This window comes from Penicillium angulare, assembly GCF_028827245.1.
Source record: "Penicillium angulare strain IBT 27051 chromosome Unknown utg000012l_segment0_segment0, whole genome shotgun sequence".
Taxonomy (NCBI): domain Eukaryota; kingdom Fungi; phylum Ascomycota; class Eurotiomycetes; order Eurotiales; family Aspergillaceae; genus Penicillium; species Penicillium angulare.
This window is the reverse complement of record NW_026623171.1, coordinates 833,619-851,702: the sequence shown is the minus strand read 5'-3', so window position 1 is coordinate 851,702 and position 18,084 is coordinate 833,619. Positions and strand designations below refer to the sequence as shown.

Sequence of the window (18,084 nt, the reverse complement as noted above, 5' to 3'; positions counted from 1 at the left end):
GTCAGTTTCATAATGAAAATTCCTGAAGAACTGATGCGATTGTGTAGCCTCTTCCGTGGTGGCCGGACTTGACGGAAATCGCGCCATCGAATACGTGATCACCCAAGTCGGGTCCATGACAAATGAGAGCGAATTGACCTCGTGGCAAGAAGGGGTCGGAATTTCATGGTTCAGCCAATGATCAATGAAAGAATGGTGGGCTTTCAAAGTGGATTCCATGATGTTGAGTGCGATTCTGTTTCCCCAGAATTTCATTGTGGCTCTCTGAAGTTAGGGGCGGATCACGCAATTCTGGTGACGTTGATGGCAAGAATGACCCATCTTTGTCGAATAATCGAGAGTGTACGAATGTGAAAAAAAGGGGGAAGAGATTACCAATGTGCTTCACCGCTGTTTGATGAGTTCAAAAAAAAGAGAGACAGGGAATGAGAGGGGATTGATTCATGGGTATGTGTACGCAATGCCAGGAGGGCAGTGGCATCATATTGTAGAACTGACTAAACTGACTAACTTCCTCCCGAGAACTGCTCGGTTCATGTAGTAGAGTTTGGCCAGATTGACAATCCCCTTAGTCCATTTTGGGTTTAGCGCACAACTTCTGTGACCGTATTAACAAGAGAAGAAACAGGCGATGAAGGCGGTGTGTCGGGGCGGCGAAGAATACTGCCAAGATCTATCATATGAGATCCTGACCGCCAAGAAACATGCCTAATTCCAAGATCATCTCTTTCAGTAAGAGAGAGCTTTACTAAATCAAGTAATTCATGATATACTTTTTGGTAACGAGCTGCATCTAGCTTACCGTTTTGGTCTTTACACCTTGTTTGATTCAAGGAAAATTGCCTATAACTGTGCTGGCTCTTTATTGTCTGGCTCTCCGCCCCACACCATCAACACCCTTTGGGTATGGGGCGGAGAGGCGTCGAGGCAGTACAATTACTGTCCTAGGTCGAATCACTGATTAAATTAATTAAACATCGTTCGAATAGCGCCTTGTTTCACTTATTTACACTAATTGAGGCCCTGCAGAATATAATACATTTTTTGAATACAGGTAGTAGCTTCTCAAACACATCGCTGCACGTTTGCGTGACTACATACATCAATATGCTGTCATCATTATGTACAAAAAGTTCCCAAGGTTTCAAACGATGTTTCTTTTTCACTTGCCAGTTTCGGTCATTCAGTTGCCGTTGCCATCTATACGGCCAAAAATAGAGTTTTTGGAGTTTTTCCTTTACGATGTGCATGAATGATCTCCGCATCTCCAACTACTTCAATATATACCCTACATAGCAGAATTCGATGGCCATTGTGGATATTATCTGGCAGAACTTTGCCAATACTGTAATACAATTTCCACACTAAATCTGAAATAGACGAGAGGAGTGTGAAAGTTGGAGAATTTGAGTGTTGTAGGATTTTAAACAGTGTTCTACATTAAGCTAGGCGCGGGTTGAAGAGTGGGTCAGCGGCGATCACGCAACAGTGGCGGCCTTATGTCTAAGGTCACAACGCTGACGTTCAGCTGCTCCGTGAACTATTCCCCGAACATTCGGATCTGGATTTTTCCAAAATTCCATTTAAATCATTGTTCTCTATCCCTAATTGGTCTACAAGATAAGTTCTCTGCCGTGGCGGGGCGTAGACCCCCGTATTTCCACTCCCTAAGTAGTTAGTAGCTTTCGTTATCAATCACCTAGGTACTGTAATCATCCGGCGTTTGCCCAATGCTCCGAGGCAAATGAGATCATGGGCATGAATGAAACTACTAGAGTTAGACCGTTACATAAGCTTAAACTTTCAGAAAGAATTGGACGAAAATAAGGATTCGTAATATTGCCGCATACTCAAAAGGCCAGCTCATTGCATTATGGTACATTAGAAATTGAACGTGTCCGATCCTTCCCTCATCCTAGCCGACTATCACCCAGCCCCAATGGACCGAGGCTGACCTCCTGGGCTTGTTCTGTAACACTGCCAAGCCGAGCAGCAACACCCATGATGCCTGCCTCGACATCTCCGAGGACAGCAGCTAAGTCGTTGACAGCGGATCTGGATGCACCAGCACTGGTGCCATCACGCGACTTGGAGTTCACAAATTCATTGATTTGACGATTCAAGTTCAACTCAACACCATGCAAATGGTCTTCAATCTCTTTAAGATTGCCCTTGTATCGGCCGAGAACGGAATCCATCTCATCTGCACGGTGGGAAAAGTAATCAACCAGATTCACCGGCACTCCGTTGACTGCATTAGCGGTGGACGGGTCAACTTCCACGTCATCAGGAAGTGCTAGGGTGTTTTTCCGAGTCGTACGCAATGAACCGCGGTCTGGAACCTTTTGATCATGCACTGACCACCAGCCACCCCCTCCTGCCGACTGATACTGCAGAGGCAACTTCAACGTGTCAATGGCGCGGAAAGCAACTTGGGCTTCGGCCGCATCTCTACCCACTAGTCCTCGGAGTTGATCTATATCGCTTGCATCATTCTCTAGTGCATGTTGAATGGTGTCCAGCTTGCCCTGTACAAACTCAACGTCGTTGGGGATGGTAGATCCCTGTTGTTCTATGGTCGGAAGCATATCAGCCACTTCATTGCAAACTCGAATTTGTTCTAAGATGGCGTTATCGATGTTCTCAATCTCTCGACGAAGCTCATCGGAACAGCTTTCGAACTTGGTTGTAGGTAAAAGGTTGCTAAGGTCAACCTTGACGCCAGGCACCACATTCCCCGTCGCCGCATTTTGCTGCAGGGATGGTTGCGTTCCCGGTGCTGTGGTAGAATTCGAAAACAAAGATAGTGTAGGCTTCGCAGCCTGTTGTTGCGGTTGCGGTTGCTGTTGCTGCTGTTGTTGTTGTTGCGTATTGTTGCTTTGCCATAATTAGTTCTCATGAGAAGTAAAATAACCCGAAGCGTCCGTCTTGAACTTACAAAAGACTGCCTGAAGTGGTTGTATTGCCCAAGCCGGCGAGTCCCAGCATAGGCCTTTGTTGCGTTGGAGCTGTAGAGCTTGCACCTAAGCTGCTGCCGAAAAGGCCACCGGCTGGTGCTTGGGTAGTGGTAGTGCCGGGAGCGGCACTGGCTCCTGCCGTAGCACCAAATAAGCCAGAAGACTGAGGTTGTGTAGTTGTGGTTGTGGAGCTACCGAACATCCCTCCGCCGGCCGCCCCAGCTTGCTGTTGGCCACCTAGGCCAGAGAACATATTTGATCCGGTGCTTGGAGTCGACTGTGTATTTCCGAACAAACCACCAGCTGGTTTTGATTGAGCCCCCGAAGTTGCGCTGCCGAAAAGTCCTCCAGTAGTGCCTGGTGCTGTTGCTGGGGTTGAAGTTGGGTTGGTCTGGGTATTGGTGCCGCCGCTGATTAGGTTCTTTGTTAGTTTTGAATCTAATTTCAGACGCGACCGCGCTTATGTCATGCCACTCGTGCCTGCAATTTATAGTTTTCGCTAGTACTCAGGGAATACTAGTGCATTCACTATGGCCGTAAGGGATTCACAATATTAAGCTCCAGTGAAGCTTTGATGCGGCAATAGCATGGTGAAGGGGTTGGGGGAAGGACTGTTTGGTATGGCCACTCACAAGAGAGAATTAGCGGAGTTTGTGTTAACGGTTAACCCACCGGCCGATGGAGCGGAGGTCTTAGGAGCGAACATGACCGATTGGAATGCTTCAAAATGTTAAATTCCTCAATTTCACCTAGAATAACAATTCGAGCGCGCATAGCCCGATAAGATTTGCGGACTCGGTGGCTGGTTTATCCGCTCCGATGCGAAGCCCCAGCAACGTGGACATGGAAGAACTAAGCCCTACATACACTTGATCCTCGAGAAATTCTGTCTACATTATATCATTTTAAAAGAAACCTTCAGCTTTTTCAAGTCGACACCCCAGCTCCTTATTTTCGACTGTTGGTTTTTAAAAATAAGATTGGAACAACTTCATTGCCTTTGGAAATTCTGTTTTTACTTCCATACCGTTTCGACTTTGGGCATCCAGTCCTTTTCCCCAATAGCCTTGATGGATTGATCCGCCAGATAATGATGTAGGAATTTGAATATTCCTATAATTTGTCGTGCTAGGGACGCTCCTAAGGCTTCTTCTTCTTTTTGAGCCACCCGCGACTTCTATCCTCTAAAGCTATCTTATTGGCCACCTCACTATGTCGGAAGACGAACAGAAAGCTAGAAATTGGGAACCAAAGTGTGTGGCTTCATCAATACCTTCACCTACCATCAATCAACCTCTGGCATCTGAGCCTTTCAATGCCAGTGGTATCACCTCGAATTTAAATAAAGATATCGGCTCTCACCATTTCAGGAGTGCTAGATGGACTCCAGATGGAACTACTATTTTAACCGAGTCCAGTGATTACCATATCCGTTCTTACATCGTGTGAGTGCTGCTGCCTTGTTATTCTTGCATATCCATCTCATTTAATCTCAATATAAGGCCTCCGGATTTGCTTGAAGACCACAGAATTCACCATCTCTCTCCGTACTCAACTTTGCCCTCAGCAGAGCCGATTTACGCTTCTGCTGTCTATCCATTCTTTGATCTACAAAACCCGGCAACCGCTCTCTTCCTTTCATCTGTCAGGGACCATCCAATTCGTCTGGCTTCTGCTCTTGCCCCAACATCAGTCGCCACTTATTCACTGGTGAATCCGACTACGGAAGCTTTTATCACACCACACAGCATTGTATATCCGTCCACCCTCGGGGGAACTCACTTCCTCACTGGCTCCGACAGTCTCATTTGTTTGTTTGATGTCTCCCGTCCGGGCAAAGATGGCCCGGTGTCATGGCTTCCAACCATCCCAAGTAAGCGAAAACAGATCGTAGGTGGGGGTATAGGTATGAAAGGTATCGTCTCAGCTATGGCAGTTAGCCCAAATGGTGATGGGATCCTAGCTGCTGGCACCTTTACCAGACAGGTTGGGCTGTATAGCTCCAATGGCTCTGGGGAGCTCCTGGGAACGTTCAGCATTGCTAAGACCGAGGCCAACCGTGAAATCGGAGGGAAGGGCGTTACTCAGCTTGTTTGGAGTCCGTGTGGAAGATATCTTTACATCGCTGAACGCAAAAGTGATGGGGCTCTTGTCTACGACATTCGAATGACAGGACAGATGCTTGGCTTTCTACGAGGGCGGAAGGCCATGACCAACCAGCGGATGGAAATTGATGTCCTTTCTACTGGCACTGAAGGTACTCATGAGGTTTGGGCAGGCGGTACAGATGGGTTCATGCGCAGGTGGACAAACCCTGTGTATTCTGCCGGTGGCCAAGATCCTGACTGGGAGTTTAAAGTTCATGAAGGTATGTCTGACTAGGTACGGGTGAGATTATTACAAAATTTTCAAAACTGATGTCGACTAGATGCTGTGACCAGCACGGCTTCTCATTCCACTGGAAGTGTTGTGGTTACTTGTGGTGGTCAGCGACGTCGACATCACTCAAGAAGCACACTGGAGAGTACACCGGAGACTACACCAGAAAGCAGCCTCAAAATCTGGTCTTTTCCTTGCTCCTAATTAGGAATAGTGGCGATAAACTGCGTCTTGAGTCATTGTTAATTGATTGTTGTTAGCACATGACTCAATCGGGTTTAATTCAACCAATCATTCACCAGGCCTCCTAGCCCCCCTACTTCAAATGTTGTCTTTCATCGCATACGCCCGCACTGGCTCCTGTGAGCTTAATTAAACCCATATACTTACCGCCCAACTAGGCCAGGTCATGTTCTAACAAATGGTTACCTGCTTTGAAGTCTACTTTTCATATACCCCTTGATCCAATTTGGGCATGTTATAACAAATGACTACCACCTTGAAGTTACCGCTTCTTACTACCCTCTCGATTAGGTCATGTAGTATAGTGTACCGTGAGAGTAAAATTTGATAGTGCTCGTCTTGACTTCAACATGCTTCCACATATACCCATTCGACTCATCCACCTCTTCCGAATCACCAAGTTTCAAATGTGCAAACCCTCATTGACCTTCAAGTCTGCAATCCCTGATTGAGTGTCAAATTTCCACCAAGATTGTCAAGTGTTCAATCCTTCATGGAGTTTCGAGTGTTGCAAGCTCATTGATTTTGTGCGCACAAGTTCACGTCGTCTCATCTTTTTTCGCTGTTCTTTTCTCGAATCCTTCTTATCTTCTTTTTGTCATTATCATTCATGGATGCCTTGCCAAAACTTGAAGATGCTAGCAATTCGAATGGCAGAGACTTTTCTAATGCCAATGCTAGCACTCCTGTTTCGGAGGAGGTCTTCAGTAAGTTTTTTCATGATTTGATTAACGAGGATCACTTGTCTTCCGATTCGCCCATCGACCTAGTCGGTTGTTGTTCTCACTCCCAATCAAACTCATATGACGTTGAAAATGTTATACCTCTCCCGTGGTTGAAAATGCGTTCCAGCGATAACACAAATCACGTCTCCCCAAGCGCCCAATTCCAACCTGCACCGTCGCGATCGTTCTCAGACACGCCCAACCGGCCACCACTCAAAAAGCCTGCTCTGACTGCCCATGAAACAAACAAGGCCACGTTATCCTCCCGTCAAACCATCTTCACTTCTCTCGAAGAAGCTCGTCAGAGTGTTCGGCGCGACAACATCCAGTCAGACGATACTACCTTGCCCTCGTCTCCGGAAGAGATCCGGTCTTGCGTGACAAAACTCAAGAAAGCTTTCAAATCCCTTCACAATGCCACCGACAGCGAAGGAGTCAAGCGTTCCTTTAAAAATTCCAACTACGATGAGAGAAAGGTGGAACTTCTCTGCTGGGAGATATTGGTGAACTCAAGCTACTCCCCTTCCAAATGTTTATTCATCAACTAACATCTCCTAAGGCCGCAATCGTCGACCGACAAGTAAAAGGTCCTTTCAACAGCCTACATGCAAAACTCCCTACAAGTAATTTTACACGGCGGTTCAACGATGTTGAAGGGGTCCTTTACTCGTCGAAATCCATGTGCAAGCACCTTATGGATCCGCCTTACATCCACAAAGTTGTGGATAACCCTTTAAAGACTTTCAAAGGGGTGGTATCGAATAAGAAAGGAAATGATAAGAAATCGGGTCAGATCAAGGCAGGAAAAAAAGTCTCTGGTGTGTGACTTTTCTTCGAATCGTCTTCGGATTCTTTGCTGTGTCAGATAGATTTTTGATGTGAATGAAGTTGAGTTAGTTTTGATTGATATCACTTGGTGTTCATTGGCATGATTTGGTCTTGATTTATATGAGTTGGCCTTGATCCATGAGTGGACTGCACCTAGAACATTGAACTCATGACCATTGTGACAAATAGGCCCGATGATGTGTACGTACACTTGTCTGGTTTGGAAAATTCTTGGTTTACTTATCATTCACGAATTGCTCATGCAATTCAATTTCATCTCTCCGTTAAAATATTTGCGGTATTGCGACACTGGAATCCTTCAAGCCTGAATTCAAAAGATCTAAGATATCTCCATTCCATACCGCTGATAAGGAAAGTTTTCCAAGGATGCGACCAATTGACCCCATCCATCACCAATTTGCCCAGGTGTTCCAGCTCCCTGAATCCGCCAGGATTGAAGCTCCTCGGCCTCTTTCTCCGCTGGGGTCTTTTCAGCTTCCTTGTGTGATCCCGTTAAACCAGCAAGTACCTCCTCTTCACGTCCTTTATATGCCTCCAAAAGACCTGGGTGCGGGCACCACACGACCTGCATACCGGCACGGCGACCAGCCTCTACACCTGGAACTGCATCCTCGAATACCAAACACTCTTCCGGTTTGATTTCAGGTTCCCCTTTGGCACGAAGACTCTCATTGATGGTTTCCAATGCTAACAAATAGATATCAGGCAATGGCTTGCCTCTTCCTTTGCCGATTCGGGGATCGTCACCAAGAACGCGGTGTACCTGGGGAAATGCGGAGAAGATATCTTGCAGATGATCTGTCTTCAGCTTGAAGTTCCTGCTATTCGACGAACTCGCTAGAGCAATGTGTACAGGTTGATCTGTGGATTGGCTTGAGACAAGGGTCGAAAGAAGAGTAGTAACGCCGGGTAGTGGCTGAGACTGTGGGAAATATTTCGCTTGCAAAGATAGCTGTTTGGCGGCTGTTTCCTCAGGCGTAATTGGGAGTTGCGCCCAATCATGGAAAATCTTACTGGCCTAGGAGGTTTTAGTTCAAAATGATCGTGTTTTGTGAGTGTATTTGGTATTCACGCACCTCGGGCTGCGGGCGCCCCTGTAACTGGGCCTTTATTGACCATGGGAGCTGGGGTTTGCCATACATGGCGAGTACTTCATTGGTGATCAAAGTATATTTGTCCTCGGAGTCGATGAGTAGACCGTCCATGTCGAAGAGACACGCGCGAATGCGCGGGGTTCTATCGGCGCTGTTAGCTCAGATACTGTTGATATGCATTGACACCTAATACATACGTGTTGTGCTCTGCCATTGTGATATGCAGTTCCCTGTATAGCACATGTGTGTGTGGGGTGAAGAGTTGAGCTGATAAGGCGCGCGGGGACATCACCGCTTATCAGTCCCGTGATATTTGGCCGCCAACGTCTGCTCTTGTAGTTGTCATCTCACCTCCCCAAGATGACGACAACAACCGAGTCTGTTCCTGCTGAACAATGCGACAAAGACACCGCTGGGATTTCTGATGAAGAAAACAGCGACGATGAAGTTTTTCATGATGCGCGGTTCCCCGCGGAAGAAGAAGCTGTTAGTAAAAGGTAATCGATCTCCAAGCCGACAAGCAAAAGCTGACTTTCTCTGGAACCATAATAGAGTCTTCTGAAAGAAGCCCACGATATCAAAAAGGAAGCGAACCAATTATTCAGCTCCGGATGCTATGACCAAGCGATCTCCTCGTATGATCGAGCTCTCGCCTCATGCCCCAACTACCTCGATTATGATGTCGCCGTGCTTCGGTGTAACATATCTGCGTGCTACCTGAAGCTAGCTGATTGGAAAGCCGCAATTGACTCCGCTACAATGTCTATCGATCGTCTCGAAAAGGTCATCCCCTCAGAACTGTCCCAGGATACTCAGCGCGGCGAGACCAACGCCTCGAAACAAACGAACAACACGGCGCAAGACAGCGATGCAGTGGTGGAGATTTCGGGGGACGACGCCGACGTGGAGGAGAAGGAGTTACAACGGCTGAAGGAATTAGATGAAACCCGATCCAATGTTCTTCGGATACAAGCCAAGGCCCTCATGCGACGGGCGAAGGCAAAATCGCAGATGGGTGGATGGGCCAATCTTCAAGGCGCTATGGAAGATTATCAGGTTCTGGATAAGATGGAGAGTCTCCCATTTGATGATAAACGTATTGTGCAACGCGCGCTTCGAGAGCTTCCAGGTCGAGTTGGAGAGGCTCGGGAGAAGGAAATGGGCGACATGATGTCTAAAATGAAAGATGTGAGTTTTCTTCATCACCGACCGGGTGTCTGATTCAAATCCTAACTTGTTTATCTAACTCTAGCTGGGGAATGGCATCTTGAAACCCTTTGGTTTGTCCACAGACAACTTCAACTTTGTACAAGACCCAAAGACAGGAGGTTATTCAATGAATTTCCAATCCTGATGATACCAAATATAAATACCTACGGTCTTGGGGTTAGAGAGAGACCGTCCAGTCATCGTAGACAGACACACTGTCTTAACGCTCGGAAGGACCTGATAATACTCCGGGTTATCTGAAAGCACTTGGAACCGTCTACGCCCATCCAAAGTTCCTTAGCCGCAACAGCATTTATGAGCTTGCATGCTTTGCATCATCATTCATTTGTTTCTCTACCCTCCATGCGATCCGCACACGAGAACCGTGAAACGTCTTCTATACCCCCTTCGATACCATATTGGAACACGGAATCTGTACAATGAGATTTCAAGTTATAGCTAGAAGTTACAATCCAATGATCATAGCCAAGCCAGTGAGACGGCGCCCAGTCAAAGGTTCCGAATGAAAGATCTTGTTGGATGAGGTCATCGAATGGAGCTTGGAAAATAGCGGTGGGATTGGTCTCATACATAGGCAAATTGTTGGATGACGCTATTCGCGAATCTTTGGAATTACCATATAGTGATATAGCAGCGGATGTGATCTTCCTTGCTCCTTCTCTATATAGAGCATACATATTATTTGCATATATGCAGAGTAGAGGGTATTCATGTATGCATTGCATTGAGTATATAAGCAAGACCTTGTGTTCATCTGGATAAGAATGACCCGTTCAATGTTCCTGGTGGAGATTATTAATTCATATTGGAGGCTCCATACTAGTAGTAATGTCCTTCCAGTTAAAGTTATGACGCGATACCGAACACTGACTATGTACAGATCACTAACCGAACACTCCGAATATGAGTGACTCTATGAATGTGCAGCTCAAATAGTCGAATTAAGCAATGGCTTGCGATCAATTGAACATGAATGGGGCCAAAAGTGGATTAAGCGACTTGGCAATGCGTCATCTACGCCCATAATAGTTGATTAGGCATGGACTATATTCAAGGTAATCTCGCAGAGGGATCCTTCATCAAAGAACCTTGAAAGGATCATTCAGCACTCGGGTACCTACATGAGAATTACAGGGATGCTGGGTGATTCTGCCCTTATTCATGCAGGCAAACTGCCTGCTCCTGGCACCATTCGAAGCCTCAAAATTGTGGTTGTTTAGAACAGTAGACCGGCCGCCATAGCCTGTGAAATTTCCGAGAGAGAAAAAAACTACAATGGCTTTATTTGATTTCACTGAGCTCGGTCCATATCACCCATTGAGGAATCGCATTCGCACTGTCTCAATCCTTCTGCGGAGTACTCCGGAGCTGCATAAACCTGCATTGTTACCAGTCCTCCGGGCAGGCACTCTGTGCGCCAGTCGCACTGTTTTGGCCCCAACTACTTTATTGATTCGCTCTGGGCTTTTTGGCCCCAACACGCTAAGTCTTACCGGTTTGATTTACCCAGAAAAGCCTATGAGCTATGCTCTCTGGATTGCACCCAGCGCGACGTATTGCGAGTTTCGTACCTCATTCAAGGTTCTCGGGACTTGATGAGCAATGCGATGACAGGGATTCTGCCGGCAGGAATTGATCAGCGCGACCCACAGCATACAAGATACGCAATTATAATTAAGGTCAGTGGATAAAGATCTCACGAATTATGTTCCATAAGCTGGTCAAAACCTTGTTTCTGTGACTGTGCGATCGCATATACTAGTATACTTACTTTTTGGTAGATGATCGCCGGGGAGACAATGGATGTCAACTTGAGTGGTTTCTTCAGCCCAAACATTGACTTATCTTAGTCCGTCACTAGACTAAAGGTCAAGATAAATGGACTGTGATTCTAAATTAATCTCGCCACCACTGCTGTCGGCTGTTCACCGCCGTCCAGCGCCTCATTGCCAACTAAGGAACAAGTGCGATGCATATCGTCATCCACAGCCCCGGGGGCGACAAGAAATCACGAAGGAAGACCCGCGCAATCTAACGGAATTGAGCTAATGTCCGGGATGCCCTATTAAAGGAGGGGCAATCCACCTCTGGGAACGATTTTCACATCTTTAAGTCGGTCTTTTCCTTCCTTTTCCCCTGATACTTGGTCCTCAAGGGTTATCAGCATGCATCTCTCTACACTCTTTTTTGCCTCTACGGCAACCATTCTACCGGTCCTTGCAGCACCATCCAAGTCGGCCCGCAGTGTTTCAGCAGACGCTGTTCCTGGTGAATCATCTCTGTTTACCACCTACCAGGGTAAACAGACTCCCCTTGCGGCTGAGTGGCTCAAGGTCATCCCAGCCACTGGCTCAGGCGAGCCTGCAGCCGACGACCTTCTTTTCCAGAACCTGTTGAGCGCTGAGTGGGCTATTTACTCGTTCTACCAGCTCGCCGTGGATACCTATACTTCGGAAGATTTCACCAAGCTCGGATACCTCAATACTACCTACGAGCGTATCAAGCAGATCCGCGACAATGAAGCCGGTCACATCCGTATCTTCCAAGATCAAATCTCCGAAAACTCCCTGAAGCCTGGCCCTTGCACATACTCCTACAGTTTCAACAAGACCACTCCTCTCAACTTCCTCGCTCTGCAGGTTTACCTCGAGGCCTCTAGCCAGGCTTTCCTGACTGGTCTTCAGCTTCAGGCTAAGACCAATGCCTCCAGGGCTGCCCTGATGGCAATTGGCCAAACTGAGACTCGTCACAACGTCTGGGGTCTCATCGATAACTGGAACACCGATCCATTCTCTGGACCTGCTGATACTACCTACCCATACGCCAACCAGATCCTTGAGCTTACCCGGTCTTTCATCACCTCTTACCCTGCCGAGAACCCCGTTTACCCTAGCCCGCGCCAAGCTCTGCCGCAGATGGTCATCTGGGGTAATGGAACTACTGCTACTCCTGGCTCAGTCATCCAGCCGTTCTTCTATCAGCCGGCTAATCTGCCTACCTTTGAGTCTGGAAAGGATTACTATGCCGTCTTTTATCACGGTGTTCAGTCTATCAGTGTTCCGTATGACCATGTCAAGGGCAAGGTCACTATTCCTAGTGTTTTCGACCAGGATGGTGTGATTATCATGAACATTGCCGATCAGGAGGGTGCTCCTACCGAGGACAGTGTTATTGCTGGACCTGTTATCATTCTCGAGCAGCCAACTGTGCTGATCAAGTCTGAGCCTGATGTTTACACTCCCTAAATTTAGCTAAACAGCTAGCATTTTGTCAATATACAACAGACATTCTTTGTTCAATTCATCAATTCATCAATTTGTCTTCTACTAGATTATACTAAATAAGAGCCGAGTCTCTTCGCTGTCAAGGTCTTTCAATCCTCTTCTCTTGGACAAACCTAAGATATTTATGGTATTAAACTGATCTTGTTCTTAATTGCGCTACAATTGTCGAAAAATGCCCCTAATTAATCTGATCGTGTCCCAAATATCAAAATCGTGACACATGTTCTTTATTTCGTAAATACAAGTCTACTCTATATACAAAAAAACTTAATTAAGTAGGCCCCGCTCCCATCTTTCTACATAGACAACCCGAATCCAAGAACGAGGAACATGCAAATAGAAGATAGAAGCCCGCTCTTGTCTTTAGAAGAATTGTTGCTTGGAGCAGATTCCGACCCGGTACTCGCAGACTTATGCGAGGAATTAGTTGTCGTGCTGCTGCTGTCACCGCTATCGTCGCTATCACTGCCGGAAGTAGTCGATGTTGTCAAGGGTACTCCGTTATAGAACCCACGAATGATGTTGGCCGCCTGTTCAGCGATACCATATGTTGAAGCCATAAGATGCGTTGACAATGCGATTGGAGGGACACTGGCGTCGACTACTCGAACATTTGCAAGGCCGTAGACCAGTAGATTGGCATCAACTACACCACCCAGATCTTTGGGGAGCATAGCACAAGACGAAGATGGATGGAACTCGGTACTAGCAGCACCACGGATCCATGAGAGCAGATCATCATCGCTCTGGATAGATGAACCTGGTGCAGTTTCTGAGGTGAGGTTGTTGCTCAGCGGAGCAGCTTCACCAACACTTCGTGCCATCTTGATACCTTGAAGGAGAACCTCGTCATCTGGGATAAGTTAGTGATGCGCAATTGAATAGAGGTGGATTTGGAATGTGTACCGGCTGGATTGTATAGGTAGTTCGGGTCGATGACCGGGTAGTCTAGAGGGTTGGAAGAGTTGATGTAGATACGACCATGGCTGTACGGGTGCTGTAACGCGGCAGTGATACCGATATCGCCGTTGGAGTCGCTGTTCATCAATAGGAGCTCGATGATGCCGGTAGGACTGTTGAATATGCTCTTGGCTGTTATGTTGCAGATAGCTTTGTACCCGGCGATGACACCGGAGTCGTAAGTCGTGTTCGGTGCGTATTGATCAATCAAGGCTAGAAAAGATGACTCCATTGCAGAGACATTGCCACCGTAGAATGCGGTTGAGTTGACATACGCAACGGCTGAATCGATATAAGAGAGGAAAAGTTCGTTATCCTGTTATCCTGACAGTTAGATGCCACGGTTCTGTATATTCGAGATGCTACATATAGACTTGTGAAGTCATACCTTGTCGGCACCGTCATCGTAATAGATTGATCCTGCGGTGTCCACCTCGGTGTCCCATGTCACAGTTGCACTCTTCTCAGATTAGTCAAGTTTTCTCTTTTAACTATAGCATGGACAGACTTACGAAATGATCTTGGAGGTGCTGACCAACTCCAGGCAGCTCGGAGACAAGGTCAATCCCAGCATCAGCGAGAACATCCTTAGGGCCCACTCCGCTGTATAGCAATACTGCTGGGCTTCCAACGCTACCAGCCGATAGAATGACCTCCTTGGTAATATTGACGGAGGATATAGTTGTACCGTTATCAATTGTGTACTCCACGGAAGTGGCCGTCAAGTTATCTGCGGACGAAGAATTATCGAAGACAATGCGAGTCACATACGCATTGGCCAAGACATCGTAGTTCCCATTATCGGGGAGAGGATCAAGGTACCCAGTACGGCTGTATGATCGCGTCCAATTTGAAGGGTTGATGCAAGAGGTTGAGACTTCGGCACCCCAATTTTCACCTCCATACATATTCTCAGAAATTTCAATGCCGATGCTTTCCAAGGATTGTGACCAATATCCAACCTGAGGAAATGTGTAGCCCGGGTAGGATGCTTGGGTTGGTCCTTCAAGACCGTGATTGGATGTATTCCAGTGAATATCAGCCTCTTCAGCGATCGCATCGCTTGAGCCAGTGAAGTTCTCGCTCTTCTTCATGGCCGCATAGAATGAATCCCACGACCAATTATCTGCACCATCCATGTCTCCTAGAAGATCCTTCCAGGCGTTGATTTCGATCTCACCTGGACGGGTCATGTAAAGTCCATTAATGGCAGAGCTCCCTGTGCTTTGGTTAATTGAAAAGCCTTCTTCGTTTCCTGAATGCGACGCAGATACGAACCTCCAAGGGTCTTGCCGCGAGGCCAATAGATCTCTCGGTCATTGGCATTGGGTTGCGGAACAGTGTAGTACTTCCAATTCAAAGGCGTTGTCCATAAAGAATCAAAGTACGAATATGCTGGGGTATCTTTTCGCAAAGTTAGACAGAAATCGACATGGTTGGTTTTACCTTTGATTCCACATACCTATACGCTCGCGATAAGCATCGCCATTTTCGCCGGCTTCTAGAACAAGAACTGTATGGTTGGTATCTTCTGCGAGTCGGCCACCGACTGTGAGACCAGCTTGTCCACCACCAATAATCACAAAGTCGTATGAGTCGGAAATCTGAGTGCAAGGCGACAAAGCATGGGCCAGAGAGATAATGGCGAGATTCGCGCCAATGGCCTGGCCGACGGACCGAGCAAAGCGCATAGCGAGGACGAACTCAATGTACAATGGCGACCAAGCAGAGCCTTACTGAACACCAGAATCTCTGATCGGTGATGTCTAAAAGATATTTACAGTCTTTGGCAATCAAGCAACTCTGCCCCTGACTAAGGTTTTGTTCCTGGGCGCAAAGACTGCCGAACCTTGGAAAGCTTGTTGTGTGCCACGATCCCAGTCTCGATCCAGTCTGAATTTTACGCAATAATAGCGTGGCTTTGTATAGGGGGGCTGGAACATTATGGGTCAATTCATGGTCAGATCCAGATTTGTTGATTTTCTTATCACGAATGAAATATGGCGATTCTATCTTGAATCTCCACCGCGGCCCCTCTTACTCCTCTCTATTTCTTTCTCGCCAATCATAGTCCAGATAACAACTCATATAGTTTCATGCTTAATGATTCCCAATCCTTTCATTCGACTTTTCATAGGCCGGTCACTTTCACGGTGTGAAACAATGACGCAAATCCGATTTATGAAATCCAGATCTGGCCCGCTGTGCGCTTTCTTTTAATCTGTTTCCATCGTTTGGCAGAACTTAGCGATCGACGAAAGAAGAAAGATTTTTGTGTCGGGGAAGTTTCGGAGTTCCGTCAACGCGTTGCTATGGTCCTTCTAGCCTCTCGCACGCGACTATTGACTCGCGGCGCACGGCTAGTGCCTGCAGCCCGATCATCACACACGGATGCATATGCCCCCGCCTGGACTTGGTCTCTCGTGTCTTTCAACGAGTAAATTGCACCTTATCATAGTCCATTTCCTTTGAAACGGAGGAATATGGGGGCTAAAAAAACCCTCTAAAAAACTACGATTCATTATTTCCCTCTTTCATCAAATCTTGGGCTGTTGCGAATGTTTCATGCCCCGAGATATCGGTGTTACAAAGGATGGTAGCATGACGATCGGCGGCGTGATCGGCGGCGATAGTTCAAAACTTTTTTCCCCTCTAAAAACAAGTAAACAAATTGATAAAAAGGAAAAAGAAAGAAAAAATTATTTATTTGTCCTCGTATAATCGGTTGCCACCACACCACTCACTGCAGCAGCTATGGAGAGCGTACGTACCTGCAGCGTACGATTTGGATCGAATCTGACGCGTCTAAAGCAAAATTAAATAAGATAAAGGCTCAAGTTGAAGCTCTTGCTGAGATTAGGCTCAAATAAGGAAGGCCAAGCAAGTTCCAATCGGAGTTATGCAAGACAACAAACGTCTTTCGACGATTTGCACGAGACGATCAATGCAAGGATTCATGTCATGTAGAATCCCGTTCAAGAATCTGCAAAATTGTTGGTAAAATAAGGGGCTCAGTCATCAATCTCTGCAATCAAACTCCGTTCAAAGCGTCAATGCCTGAAAACAAGCATTGATCATCTCCATGTGTGAATAAAATTGCTAAAATTAAGTGTGTCCACATCATGATGTGGATTAAACCTAAATACATACTACATGAGTAGGTCAATGAACAGCATACGGAGTGCATATGAATTATTTATTTACTGCTTGACTTAAAAACGGATACCTCCATGTGGGTACTCAAAGACATCTGGACTCAGGACCTTTCCTTGTCCGCTCATACAAAACGCAGAATACTGCTTATGGGAAGTTTGCATTTAGCATGGCCAGGTAGATTTTAAGTTTTGATCAAGTCTGCAAGGGCTAATCTTGCACTGTTCTTCAAGTTTTCCGACCCCAGAACTCTGTTTTCACTTCGTTCTTCCGTATATTTCTCCTCGTTAATATCGCCATCTTTGGCTCCTCCCACCCAAAATGGAGTAATAAGCGGCGGTATAACGGTGTATGCCTTCAGAATGCCCTGCTGTACCATGCTAATCATGTCAAGATCTACGGGTGATTGAAGACCCCTGTAACCACCAAGGTTGTAAAGTAGGATTTGGGCGGCACGTCTAGTGACAGCATATCCCAGCGCTCCAACGGAATACAATGATGGGGCTACCACACGCACATTTGGCTGCTCAGTGGTATTAACACCCCATACCTCTAATTCGAGCATGTAAGATCGTCCGGGTTTCTCGTGTTCTGGCGCGTTTGGGTCCTGGTAAATATGGTAAGGTGGTAGGTTATGTAGGTTAGGGATATTTGAGCTGCTGCCCACGTATAGAGTATCCCAACCAGAGCCTTCGGGTTCAAAATACTCTTCGTTAGTAGTAATAGTACAGCTATCGGAGCTCTCAGGGACTGAGCATACCATATGGAGCTGGCCTCGGCTCTGTTTGCGGAGTTAGCTGTTTGAAATGTGTCTGGAGGCTCATTTGACGATAATACTATTTAGACCCTAGTGATCTCTCACCCAAAAACACATAATCTATCACGTTTATCACGTTTATCACGCTTTTCTTCCTAATTTCCCGTGAGCAATGTTTCAGCTTTGGTTCGTCCTCACTGCCAATAAAAAAATACTAACTGTTTTGACACACTACAGGCCATAAAAAATGTAGAGCATAACAATCTTGAAATAAGGTTCTCGTATCGATCAGATCTCGTATCAATCCAAATCTGATGGCTTTTTTGAACCAAACATCCAACATCAGTGGTTGCTCTGGCGAACTCATGGATCTTTGTGATGCACTGGTTAAAATATGATGTTTGTCACTTGTCATTTAAATTTGCTAATGTTCTCGATATTTGTGTACAAGAG

At 46.5% G+C, this 18,084-nt stretch overlaps 9 protein-coding genes across 9 annotated transcripts; 5 read left to right on the top strand and 4 right to left on the bottom strand.

Annotated features, from left to right (window-relative positions):
* Window positions 1-1,910: 1,910 nt before the first annotated feature.
* On the bottom strand, window positions 1,911-3,663 carry N7478_012960 (nucleoporin FG repeat-containing protein; the record flags this gene model as incomplete). The annotated part of the gene is made up of 3 exons (XM_056929170.1): window positions 1,911-2,877; window positions 2,939-3,367; window positions 3,590-3,663. 3 exons carry the CDS (start codon window positions 3,661-3,663, stop codon window positions 1,911-1,913), a joined length of 1,470 nt encoding a protein of 489 aa, XP_056772532.1.
* A 506-nt stretch (window positions 3,664-4,169) lies between these two features.
* On the top strand, window positions 4,170-5,540 carry N7478_012959 (uncharacterized protein; the record flags this gene model as incomplete). Its single annotated transcript, XM_056929169.1, has 3 exons — window positions 4,170-4,402; window positions 4,460-5,325; window positions 5,386-5,540. 3 exons carry the CDS (start codon window positions 4,170-4,172, stop codon window positions 5,538-5,540), a joined length of 1,254 nt encoding a protein of 417 aa, XP_056772531.1.
* Window positions 5,541-6,189: 649 nt separating this feature from the next.
* Window positions 6,190-6,852, top strand: N7478_012958 (uncharacterized protein; the record flags this gene model as incomplete). Its single annotated transcript, XM_056929168.1, has 1 exon — window positions 6,190-6,852. One exon carries the CDS (start codon window positions 6,190-6,192, stop codon window positions 6,850-6,852), a length of 663 nt encoding a protein of 220 aa, XP_056772530.1.
* Window positions 6,853-7,472: 620 nt separating this feature from the next.
* On the bottom strand, window positions 7,473-8,461 carry N7478_012957 (haloacid dehalogenase superfamily protein; the record flags this gene model as incomplete). The annotated part of the gene is made up of 3 exons (XM_056929167.1): window positions 7,473-8,171; window positions 8,230-8,389; window positions 8,445-8,461. 3 exons carry the CDS (start codon window positions 8,459-8,461, stop codon window positions 7,473-7,475), a joined length of 876 nt encoding a protein of 291 aa, XP_056772529.1.
* Window positions 8,462-8,607: 146 nt separating this feature from the next.
* N7478_012956 (uncharacterized protein) lies at window positions 8,608-9,601 on the top strand (the record flags this gene model as incomplete). Its single annotated transcript, XM_056929166.1, has 3 exons — window positions 8,608-8,733; window positions 8,800-9,435; window positions 9,500-9,601. 3 exons carry the CDS (start codon window positions 8,608-8,610, stop codon window positions 9,599-9,601), a joined length of 864 nt encoding a protein of 287 aa, XP_056772528.1.
* A 1,151-nt stretch (window positions 9,602-10,752) lies between these two features.
* On the top strand, window positions 10,753-11,073 carry N7478_012955 (uncharacterized protein; the record flags this gene model as incomplete). The annotated part of the gene is made up of 1 exon (XM_056929165.1): window positions 10,753-11,073. One exon carries the CDS (start codon window positions 10,753-10,755, stop codon window positions 11,071-11,073), a length of 321 nt encoding a protein of 106 aa, XP_056772527.1.
* Window positions 11,074-11,642: 569 nt separating this feature from the next.
* On the top strand, window positions 11,643-12,722 carry N7478_012954 (uncharacterized protein; the record flags this gene model as incomplete). Its single annotated transcript, XM_056929164.1, has 1 exon — window positions 11,643-12,722. One exon carries the CDS (start codon window positions 11,643-11,645, stop codon window positions 12,720-12,722), a length of 1,080 nt encoding a protein of 359 aa, XP_056772526.1.
* A 335-nt stretch (window positions 12,723-13,057) lies between these two features.
* Window positions 13,058-15,412, bottom strand: N7478_012953 (GMC family oxidoreductase; the record flags this gene model as incomplete). The annotated part of the gene is made up of 6 exons (XM_056929163.1): window positions 13,058-13,614; window positions 13,668-14,037; window positions 14,110-14,181; window positions 14,234-14,940; window positions 15,000-15,125; window positions 15,184-15,412. The coding sequence occupies 6 exons, from the start codon at window positions 15,410-15,412 to the stop codon at window positions 13,058-13,060; spliced, it is 2,061 nt and encodes a 686-aa protein (XP_056772525.1).
* A 1,646-nt stretch (window positions 15,413-17,058) lies between these two features.
* Window positions 17,059-17,637, bottom strand: N7478_012952 (uncharacterized protein; the record flags this gene model as incomplete). Its single annotated transcript, XM_056929162.1, has 1 exon — window positions 17,059-17,637. The coding sequence occupies one exon, from the start codon at window positions 17,635-17,637 to the stop codon at window positions 17,059-17,061; it is 579 nt and encodes a 192-aa protein (XP_056772524.1).
* Between the last annotated feature and the right edge of the window lie 447 nt (window positions 17,638-18,084).